Genomic DNA, 12,358 nt, shown 5'->3' with positions numbered 1-12,358 from the left:
TCAAATGTGAACTTAAAAATGTAGCAAAAACTGTAGTGGAGTACATACTTTTTATTAATTGATAAAATGAAGCATTCTACCCAATTTTCAAACAGTTTTTTACTATATATTTAGAAAGTGATTTCATATATAGACTCAGTGCATGAGTCTATTAGGAGGAAAGTAAAGTGAATATTGTCTTCAACATCCATTGTGTAAAATGGAAGAAATGGTCTTTAATCAAACCCATTTTATACTACCATTGTCTCAATGCTATGGGCATTAGAGCATTTGCTATCATTCACAGCTGGTGACCCTCAGCAGATAACATCAGGCAGGTAACGTTTGTTGATCTAACCTGACAATAGGAAAATTTGAGGACAGGTGTTCTGCCATTTCTCTTGTCATTCTGGCTTGAAGGCCACTGCCAGGAGCTTCAAGCTGAACTTTCAGCATGAGCTGGAAAGATGTCAGGTTGAGGCTGAAATTTTGGGGAAAACTTGGAATGCAAATAGATTATGCTATTTGTTGATTGGGGAAAGAGCTCTTTGTTTTGGACAACACAAGTGAAGCAGCTGTGTATACTGACTGCATAATATTAAACTTTAGCCATAATGTTCTCTTTAATTACTTTCAACCCTGAAAATGTGGTTAAGACAAGACAAATAATTGCGTGTCAAAAAAGCACGTGAAAGGCATCTTTCCTATGGTGATGGCTTTGAGAATTCCAGACATATTAGAGCAATGTGGAATACATTGCCAGGGATTTAGCAACAATCCTGAAGTGCTGAATTCCTACTTGTAAGGGCAAAGTTTGGTCCTATGAGATTAAAAAGTCAGGTGGAGCGCAAAGTCATCATCATCAAATGGCTAATAATTATTATAATCTCTTATTTCCATAGTATTTTTAATTGAATTGCTTCTCATATTTTATTTCATTTTGGTCTCAATAGTAGTGATGTTGAACTGATTTACACTCAAATCATTGTTTTCAGATAAATAAAGCACCAAAAACATTAATTTTTTAGTAGCTCAGTCACAGAACTTTTTATGAGCAAAATGAACCAGAAGCAGAACACTGAACCCTTGATTTGCAAACCATCATAGATTCACAGAATTTGAAAAACTCAGAAATGCTAAATTAGTCTAAAGTTTTTGATACTGGTCAAATCACTGTGGAAGTATGATAGAAAACTCTTTGGTGATGGAACAAAACTTGTCATCACAGGTAGGTATCAGAAGAATGCAATGTTTCAAAATAATAAAGTGAAAGCAAGAAACAGTTAAATTGGAACAACAGTAAGGATATTTAGATAACACAGGAATGTGATGGGGATCAGATGTAGAAATCATAGGAGAGACTGTAAAACAAATTCTAACAGGCACACATAGACAATTTGGTGCAATTATCGTAGTTGGGTTTGGCTTTTGTGTACATATGAACTTGTACAAAATGTTCATGAATAATGTATGGAATTATCAGGGAAGCATTTGGCCCAAACCATAGGTCAGTTTTGACACACTGCCATTTCTGATGGCGGAATGATGTTGTGAAAGAGCCTGGGCTTTGGAGTCAGGATCACATGGAGCTCTGGCTCCACCGCTTACTGCTTCCATGAACTTGGGCAACTATTCTGTGGCCTCAGCTTTGTAATTCATAAAATAGGATAAGTGTGCATCCAGAGTTTTTGTGTGGGAATTGACTGAGACAGTGTAAATAAAGTACTTGCACATAGTCCGTTCCCTCAACTGAAATGTAAAGGAGAATTGTATTCAGTATGAAGAGTTGCTTGTATCCAATAACATTGGCAGGGTAGAAATGCCCCAGAGAATTCAGCTGTACTTCTAACTCCTCATGAAAAAATGAGTCTGGAGATATTGGTTTATCTTTCCCACCACTGTTCTTATCCTTGGCAAAAGAAAAAAGAGGTTATTAACATGTGTTTGTTTTTAATTTTTATTCATGGCTTATGTGCTTTAAATTTTAATCTTTTATCTTGAATGATATTATTTCTAACACCAACATTTATTGGTTTCAAATATCATAGTCAATAAGTTTGAGCTTTATGCTCATAATTATTTTAAAAAGCTTAAAATCATACAGAAAATGATCAATACATGAAGTCAATCAAATATAATTAGAAATTTCATAACTGAAATTCATAAACAAAATAGCTATAACTACTTATTTGATACAGGATATTGACAAGAAAAATTAAGAAAATATTAATATGTAGGTTTGAAATATAATAATTTCAATTGAAAATGTAGTTGACATTGACATTTATGTAAAATTTGGTAAATTTAAATAGAAATCTAGCTGCTGCATGTAAATAAATATAAACAACTCAGGCAATTTAACTCAGGTATAATATTTGATTATACAAATGACTTTATAGAAATATATTAGAAAGCTTGTTTAATTTTTATCTTGTTTCTAATTTATGCATCATGAAAAGGATTTGACTATAAAAACACTTTTAATGAATTTAAAAAATGTTTAAACAGAAAGCATGCAATACAATGATCCAGCTGTAAGTACTAACCATGTATATAACTAAGTACACTATTAATACTCAGTAACTGTTGCATGGAGAAAGGTATGGAAGTTCAAGACTCATTTTATCTTGAAAAGAAGGACACACAAAGAATCTAGTGAAGGAAAAGGGACAGGCAATGAGAATGCTGTGCTACCATGCAGAAATATTACAAGTCTGTCATTTGATTTTCAATTTCTTTACCATAACAAACCAGAAGTATTACTATAATGAAAAAAGTTATTTTTAATGTATTGACTAGAGACTAAATTGTACTTACAATGTACAATTAAATTAATATTATTTTACATAATAAGATTTTAAAATAAAATGAAGTATATGGTTGGAGAAATATACAAAATAAATTTTACTACTATAATTAATAAAATGCTATTGAAGTAAAAGCAAGATGCACAAAATTAAAATAAGTACATTATGACTTAATTATATTTTCAAAATGATAAAAGAAAACTCAACATTGTTCGTTTACTGATTAAGTATAAAAATCAGGAGCTTTGCTCCAGAGGCAAAATTACTCAAGAATTTTTTTCCTTTTCTTTTCAAATGAGAAATCCAATTCTTTTTTTCTTAAAAAATTGCCCATTGAATTGCTAAACTAACTCCAACCTAGCCCAAAGATTATGTAGTAAGGAATTTGTGTTTTATTTAGAAATCAAATTGGAAAGGGTTCTAACATTTATAATTTCAAACAGTAGATTAATAATAAATGTATAAGCAAGTAACATTCCAGGATTCATGTGATATGCCTTTATAAATATATAATATTTCATTATATATTTTACATTATATTTGAAAAAAACTTTAGAACCTTAAGTTTTTACATTGCTCCAATTATGTATGTGTTTCATTTGGCAGATAAATATAAAGAAAATGATCGAGCTCTAAAATTAGCTCAGCAGCCAGATATGGTAGATATAAATTTTAGGGGAGACACACAGGGCCAAAATAGGGTGTATTTAAAGGATGGTACAATAGTCATGTTTAATCTGCAAATGAAATTCAAAAATAAAACACACTTTTGGTGAACCTTTTTAGGCCAAATACAATTCTGCTAAGGGCATTTACTCCCTAGATTAATATAAATGTTTCTGAAAAAATCAATAAAAATGTTAACAGCAGTTTTGAAAATATTGCTATTTTGCTTCTAAATTCAAGGAATCATGAAAAATTTGGAAGTGCAGTTTTAAACACTGTCCCCCAAAATTTGGAGTGGTTCAGATGTAAAAATAAGATGTTGTATAGAATTAGAAATCAATTAGGAATTCTGTCACTTCAGAGCTGGAGATGAGATTCATATCTGAAGCTAAGAGAATAACTTGATGTAGATTCTCATTAAAACAAGCGATGGTGTATTGTTTAGAAAAAAATAAAAATTTCCTCCAGGCATTTATTTTTATGGAAAAAAGATAATATATTGCATTCCAGAATTAGCTGAATGGAGAGTGATTTTCCACAGAGTTACAGAACACGAGAATGTGTGGCCAAAGAGAGCTTATGTTACAAAATTCCAGGGGAGAGATAAGTACTTCTTCTTTTTTTTTATTTTGTTGAACTTATTGGGGTGATACCGGTCAATAAAATTATACAGGTTTCAGGTGCACAACTCTATAATATACTTTATCTGTATACTGTATCATATGTTCACCACCCAAACTCAAGTATCCTTCCATCACCACTCTCTTGGTGGTGGCCCCCACCCGCTTTCCCTCTGGCAGTCATCATACTGTTTCTGTGTCTGGTTTTTTTCTTGCACTTTATAAGCCACTAAATATTCTCATCTGAAAAGAGATAATCTCAGTTACCTCCAGGTCTTTTCTTGTATTCTGATCATCTACCTCCCATATGTCATAATATCAAACACATTAAAGCAAATTAACAAGTTCAGAAATGTTAGAGTTGTTAAAAGTCACACCCCATTTTATCATGTGGAAAAAGAACAAAGGTCAAGATGTAATTCAGGCTGTGCCATTTAATAGCTATGGCTTTGGGGGAGTTGCATAATCTCTTGAACTTCTTTTCCCCTCTGAAAATAAAAACAATAATCAATACATCACAATATATCATGGATGAAAAGCCATTATAAGCACTAATTCAATGGCAGCTTTTCTTCCTTTTACTATACGCCAGGTTGTTCCACACCACACAATCCTGTGTTTCTCTAATTCTTAATTACTGTTCCATTTCACCCCACAGAGAGAAGCCTCTATTCATCAGATACTGCTCCTAAGCCCACGATTTTTCTTCCTTCAGTTGAGGAAATAAACCTTCATAAGGCTGGGACATATCTTTGTCTCCTTGAGAAGTTTTCCCCCGATGTTATTAAGGTATATTGGAAGGAAAAGAACGGCAATGCAATTCTGGCATCCCAGCAGGGAAATACCATGAAGACTAAGGACACGTACATGAAATTCAGCTGGCTGACCGTGACTGCAAAGTCAATGGGTAAAGAACACAAATGCATCGTCAAACACGAGAATAATAAAAGAGGAGTTGATCAAGAGATTCTTTTTCCTTCAATAAATAAAGGTATGTGTATACACATATCACCTCCCAGAACACTTCTGTTCCCAGAGTGACTGCCCCAAGTGTCTGTCAGGTATTAATAAAAGGATATATAAATCTTTCTTAAATGTTGCTACAATTAATAGTAGCAAAATATCCTGTTATTTTCCCGCAGAATTAAAATAGTATATTCTTTGGAACATTAAAAGGTAAGGAATTAAATAATTTATCATTCAAATTTATCATCCAAATATTAAAGTCACATGATGATTTTTATGGTTGCTGTGTGGTTTAAATGAAGCAACATACATGAAAGTACCTAGCAATTTATCACACAATAAATGTTCAAAAAGAGATTTCCCTTAAAAAATGTTTTCTTTATTTATTTTTACAGAGGCGAAGGGAGGGAGAAAGAGAGAAAAATCACTGTATAGTTGCCTCTGGTGAGCTCCCTGCTGGTCCACAACCCAAGCATGAACCCTGAATGGGAATAGAATTGGTGACCCTTCAGTTTGCAGGCTGGCACTCAATCCACTGAGCCACTAGCCAGGGGAGATTCTGCCTTTGATGATCTCATTTGATCAGAAAATAAGAAGAATTACATATCTTTCAGGAATTTTCTCCTGAGCCACAAAGTCACAATCACTCCAGTGCTACTTATACTCAAAGTAAAATCAATGAATTGTTAGGCAACAGGTGGTATCCTTCTGAGAGAACTAGATCAAGATTCAACAAAAACGGAATGATTTAGCCCTGCGGTGGGTGTTTTTCTGCTCCTAGGTTTTTTAGGTTCGTATTTCATGTACCACTGTAGGTAAATTTCCTAATTAAAGATTGGGTGATGCTGACGTGTAGAAACAGATTTCCATCCTGCATAATGCGCACGTGTATCTTGCCATGGGAAACACACAGGCAATGCAGTAGTGGCGGGAGTCAGGCCAGGAAGCCTGTGGACAAACACACTAGGATGAACTGCTGCCCCGAGAAGGTGCACACAGTGAAGAGAATATCCTCTTTCCCTAAACATTCAGGGCCACTCGAGGTTCAGGCATGTTGTCCCAAAGGAGGGCCTTTGACTCAGATTCCGTACATATTTAGACATTGTGGGCAGAATGCTGAATGTGCTCTAGCCCCAGCAGTGGTCTGGGAACTCCCTAGACTCAGAACTTAAAGTGCTGAGTGTTAACAAATCAGACCAAAGGCCCCAGAGTGCCCATAAGAAGGAATCAGTTGGTGCTGTTCCCCATGGTTAACAAGGCCTTTTAAGCAGTGGGGAACAAGCCCGTAACAAGGCGTGCTAAGGTCTTTGCTGTGTACCAGTCAGAATTTCGGAAGTAAGCTTTTCCTTCTCAGTCCTGAGTTTCCCCAGTGATGAAATCAGGTTTGAACCCTGGCCTGGGCTTTCTCCTGGGGCTGTGCTAAAGAGCAAATGAAATCATGTCAGTGAAAATGCTTGCTTTTAGAAATACAACATGGATGTATTTATTTATATATAAGTATTTATTTATATCCTTTCCTAAAACTAAAGTAAGATTGCCAAACCAGCTTTAATTTTTCTATTTCTACAGCTAAGAAACAGAGACCAAGCAAATATGCAAAGCACAAGTTTAATATAATCACTGGGCTTAAGTGTTCTAGTATGTTTTCATTTTTCTAGTGATCAGGGGTGACTATCTTAAAAAAGAGAAGGTTCAGTTTATACGGTGCTTATTTGCCATTTAATTTCTGCAACATGGCAACAAAGCTAATGAGGGCATTTTTTTAACGTCATTCTGTGGCAAATTTCTAATGCTGTTTGGAAGTTTGTTGTTGTTTTTTTTGACAAAAGCTAAAACTGTAACATTTAAGTACAAATCAATGAAGTGATTCTGAAGAGATATGAAACTAATTCTGGTTGAAGTTTTTGAATAGATTAGGAAAAAGTATTAGGCTACACCCATAGATTTTATTATGAAAAATTGATCATTTATTGTTTTTATGTCAAGCAATACATAACAGTGATATTTTTACTTCTATTTTAATGAATAAAGTCACTCTAAGGAAAATAAGAGAATTTTAAGAGACAATAAAGCGAGTTTTTGATGCTATTTTAACATCTAAACATGATTATACTAACATTTTCAATCTTGGGATTTACCCCAAAGGCTATATACCTCACACCCATTTCTTTAGTGCACACCAAGAAAAGATTTCGTGAGCACATAGAATTGCAAACTGGAACTGTATCCAGATGGCCAACAAATATAGTGAAAAAGGATAAACTACAGCAACCATTGCTACTGTTTTCCTCCAATGATCAATGAACTATTAAAGATATTTTGTCTTTGTATGTACATTACCTTTTTAAAAAATATTGTAGATAAATTACAACTGTCATCTCATGTTTTATATATTCAGAGAACTATAAATGTGACTTATTTTATCTTTTACTCCTGGATAGTATTTCACTGAAATGCAGAGTTCCTGAAATAAAATGGTCATTTATTAAATATAATTAAGATATCTGGAAGAGATGATGTTTTAGTGCCCAATATCTTGGAATTATGTTGTCTCTATGGATTATTTTCTATTTCTATGGATTGTTGTCCGGGGTACTTTCCACATGTTCTCTTTTATTTACTCTCTCACTACGGTCTTTTGAATGGTGGCTCTGCCATGAACTGGTATGACTCTCAGCAAGTTACGGGTACTCTCTGCACCTCATCTTCTTGCCTGTAACTTGGACTCCAAAATACAACTCACTTCACTGTTACTGAAAGATAAAATGAGATAATATCTGAAGCATTTAACATACACTATGCCGCACAGTAATAATCACTCGACATTAGCTTTCGTTAATGTTGTTGTCGTGTCCACGAAGACCACAGCTCCAGAAAATTGTGTGCATGAGCTGGGGTCACTGGGGATATGTGTGCATGGGAAAGGTATGGCTTTAGATGGGAAATTTTCCTAAATAAGACTATTTCAAGTATGTAAGATTCTGTTGTGGATTCTATGATTAAACGAATTAATTTGGGTAGCAATTGCTCATGTCAGCAGTGCATGCTGAAGACTGTAGAGCAGCTCCTTTTTCTGTTTATTTTTTCCATTCAGCAAGTTTTTAGTGAACAGCTGCTTTGTGGTGGACACTGTGCTAGGAGCAATGACTGCAGAGGAAACAGGCAGTCTTGTCCATTCCTGTTATGATTAAAAAGAAAGAATGTGCTCTTCATGAGCAGCATTTTCATGTGCAGAAACACAATATGTGAATTCGATTTACTGAATTACATGGAGTCTGAGCATCTCTTCCTCAAATGGGGAACTCATATTTTTAACACTCTCTCCTCCCTGTGGGCAGATTCTATCTCTATCTATCTATCATCTATCTATATGTCTGTCTTTCCACACACAGACACAAGCTATCAAGTAATGATTACAAACAAATCCTTAATGGTTGCTCTCATTTCTTGTAGAGGTTGCTGGTATGAATTCTACAGTAGATGATTGTCTGGAAGATAAAACTGGTAAGTATCTGCATATATTTTCTTTTACATAATGTCATTGCATTGTTCGCTCCTGATCAACATGTTTTGAATTTCTATGGCTTAACATGGCATAACGAGAATGGCTGGATTTTGCAGAATAGACCAACTGCTATTTTAAGCCAATCCATCCTTTCCTAGTAGCCATCTTCACACAATGAACACTGGCTTTTGGCGTGAGATGTCCGTGAATCAGAGGGTGCTGTGATATGCTCGGGATTATTTCAACACTGACTTTATTCATTTGTATGGCTTTTGTTTCTAATGACTAGGGAACATGGGATATCAACTTGCTTTTAGATTTTTTTCCTTTGGTCCTTTGCTAGTAGTAATAATCTTAAATGACCTGTTTAATTTTCGTAATACTGTGGAGTGTACAATATATTTTCCCATTTCACAGATGAGAGCAATGATATAAAATGACATCCCTTACACCAAGACAAGCAGCTAGATCTGTGGTTTTAATCCAGGCCATCAGAATCAAGAGCTCATACACTTATTCAGTTTTCTATTCTTCCTGACAGTCAAGTCACAGAGCAAGAAAGCCCAAAGCCAAGACCCCAAGACACAATGGCAGGGGCAGGGCTTGGGGGCAGTGCCTGGCTTCCCACTTCCATGGACTGGGCTTCAACCCCAGTTTTTTAAATTATTAGTGACATGAGTATGGGTACTTACACTTTCTGAAATACTTTTCTCACCTGCCAACCAGGAATAATTACACCAAACTCAGTTATTGTGGAGAGAAGTTTACATATGTGGAAAGTCCAGCATAGGCTATCTCATTTAGCTGGCATAGAATATGTACAAATTTCTGGCCTTTTCTCCCTGCATGTGTACAAAGAAAGCCCCTAGAAGCATTTATTCTAGCTCTCCAGAGCTCTCCTCCATTTCAAATATAAGGGGGGCTGTGGACCTCAGCTAACACCTTACCTGACCAACACAAAGGAATTCTAAGCACATCAGCACTTGAGGTCCCTTTCCACACCAAGTACTAATGATCCTGAAGTTCTGACACTATGGAGAGAAAGCTTGTCAAAGGGAAATTTCCACAGGAAAGGACTTTGGCTTTGTGGTTTATTGAGTAGCATTTGATCCCAGCACACTATCATTAATTATTTTTCAACATCATATACTTCTTGTAAAATTTAAAAGATATTAAGTGCAATTATCCTGTAGTGTCCTAGCCACAATGAAGGATACTTAGGAAAGACAGGTGAGAGAGCTGTGGCATCTTAAAGTTGCAGAGCATTTGGATTACCCACTTTCTTCCCATTAACATAATGTCCTCTGCTAAAACCGGCAGCCACCTGCTGTGACCACCACCATATATGTTCAAGGACTGTACCGTTAGTAGGAATTGTATTGCCTGCACATGCAATGACTCAGATGCTTCTAAACCAGCAAGTCAACTTTATAATAACCCTTAACCCTTTGATGTCAGGGTATTATTCATTGAACTTGGAGATACACAATTACAGAGGGAATAAAAATGTGTTCTGTGAAGTCATGTTGCTGAGATTGAAATCTGAATTCTGGTACTTACTAAATGCATAACATCAGGCAAATTTCTTCTCTTTGTGTCACTCTTTTATTTTTATAATGGAAACTAAAATAATAATTTCACAGATCACTATAAAATTACATAATATTAAAGTTTTTAATAAAAGTTCACAGAGTGTTTGTGATTTGGTTAGTGGTTAATGAAGAACATTAATGAACTTTCATTATTAATTGGAGAGAGAGTAGTGGTGAAGAAATGGCAAAATTACTTACCACAAATTCTATTTTCTCATTGGACACTCTCATTAAAAACACAATTTTAGTTTTTAATATTTGGAGTGCTGTAAGTGACATGGCCTGCAAGTGTCATTCTAAGTTTTCTTGTTGTTTTTGGTGGTGGTGGTAGCAGATGTGTGTATATTTGGGGGTTTGGTGGTGTGGAGGTGTCACCTCAATGTAGATCATAAACTAAATGATTACAGCTCCTCCATTAATGTCTCCTATCCTTTCAAAAGAACAGATGAAACTAATTAAATTATTTCTCCTAGATTTACTGCGGTTGCAGCTCACCAATACCTCCGCCTACTACACCTACCTCCTCCTCTTCCTCAAGAGCCTGGTCTACTTTGCCATCATTTCCTTCTGTCTGTTTAGGAGGACAGCAGTCTGTGGCCTTGGAAAGACTGCATAACACATGATGGCCCAATTTTTCTTCATTTCTTTTCCCTGGACGTGTCTGCTGAGGGTGTAGCTGGTCTTCCTATCTGGGTTTGGATTATTTCAGTCCCCATGCACTTTTCTATCACATCATTATCCCATACTGGTTTTCAAAACACTGGGTAAAAGACAATTTCTCTCTGTAACAATAACCAATTTGGCCACGCCTCTGGTGCAGGGCCCAAGGGTGCCCTTTAGCACCACCCTTCCCATAATCTCTATCAGCTCCTCTAGCCAAGCCAGGTAACCATGCCTTCTGAGTACAGACAGCATGCAGCTCCTAGTCCCATTCTTCAGTGCTCTTTAACCAGGGACCTGCCTTAAAGCTGTCCATTTCTCACACCCAGAAGCTACCTTTCCAGTTACTTTTATTCTGTATGTTGTGTTTTATAACTGGCACAATAAATTTTTTTTTAATCAAAAGTTTGCTTTGCCTGTTTACTTTAGTTAGATACATTTAGTGAAAGTCCCAGATAAGAGAGAACATGGCAAATGAGCTATCAGATTCAGCAATGTCATCATGGTCAATACTACCCTTGTGTTTCCTTCCCTGGGACTATAGTTATAATCCTTTCTATGGGGCATGGGTCCAAAGGGGGGCCAGGGCCAAAGGAAGGTGGCCAGGTTACTTCTCTCTCAAAGGTCACCATATTCATACTCATACTCATTGGTTTGGGAAATTCCAGTGGTGACAGTGTAACATCTACCATGACTGGCACTCTGTGTTCAGATCTATAGCAGCGTTTCACAAGCTTCAGGTTTCCTGAGCCTCACAATGACCCAGGAGAACTGCTCTGACACTGGAGAGGCAGTGCGGTGCAGGGTTGGCCCCTCCCCTCCAAACCCGAAGTGCCTGGATTTGAAACCTGGGTCTAGTATTGGTATCTGTGTGACCTCAGACAAACTATTTGGACTCTATGTGACATAACTTTCTCACGTGTAAGATGAAGTAACAGTTTCTGGTCTCCTGGAGTTGTGTCAAATAGATGAGTTAATAATGTTTGGTACATGCAAGTCTTCAACAGCTGCTGTTAGTTGCTTGACTTTACAAAATAATTGATTGGGTACACACACACACACACACACACACACACACACACACACCCCCTGACAATCATCTCTAATCATATTTCCCTGAAGACAGCTTAGACAGGGATGGAATAGGGACTCAGTAAGTTTCTGCTATGCACCAGGCAATCCCATTACCCCTCTCAGAGCCCTTGGAGGCAGGTGTAGTCCACAGTTAATAGATCGGAGAGATTATGTTATCTGCTCATGGTCACCATTTTGTCCACAAGTCATTTCAGCCAGGTCTCTCTAAACTCAGAGCCCACATTTGTTGCCTTCTCCTTCACCCACTTTCTCCAGGAAGGAAAAATCATGCACTGCTTTGGAGAACAAAGTCAGTGAGACTTTTCTTAGGGACTTGTGGGTGCGTCTGTATTTTCTCCTCATCTCTGTACCCTGTAGAACCATAATTGTTCCCTTTATTATCATTGGTATGAAATCCTACCTTATTTTATGTGTGTCCTAGATATGCAGCTCCCCTTTGGGGATGTTAACAAAATGAGCTGAGAGTCT

The 12,358-nt window shown here is 36.4% G+C and overlaps 1 protein-coding gene across 1 annotated transcript; it reads left to right on the top strand.

The window, feature by feature from the left end:
- Nucleotides 1–249: 249 nt before the first annotated feature.
- Nucleotides 250–11,170, top strand: LOC119054766 (T-cell receptor gamma chain C region C10.5). The gene is made up of 5 exons (XM_053655119.1): nt 250–317; nt 1,125–1,207; nt 4,731–5,063; nt 8,492–8,542; nt 10,609–11,170. Exons 1-5 carry the CDS (start codon nt 250–252, stop codon nt 10,749–10,751), a joined length of 678 nt encoding a protein of 225 aa, XP_053511094.1. The 3' UTR covers nt 10,752–11,170.
- The last annotated feature ends 1,188 nt before the right edge of the window (nt 11,171–12,358 follow it).

The sequence above is a fragment of the Artibeus jamaicensis genome, unplaced genomic scaffold (genome assembly GCF_021234435.1).
Source record: "Artibeus jamaicensis isolate MK-2021 breed Jamaican fruit bat unplaced genomic scaffold, CSHL_Jam_final contig_924, whole genome shotgun sequence".
Taxonomy (NCBI): domain Eukaryota; kingdom Metazoa; phylum Chordata; class Mammalia; order Chiroptera; family Phyllostomidae; genus Artibeus; species Artibeus jamaicensis.
This window is presented reverse-complemented; position numbering and strand designations above follow the sequence as displayed.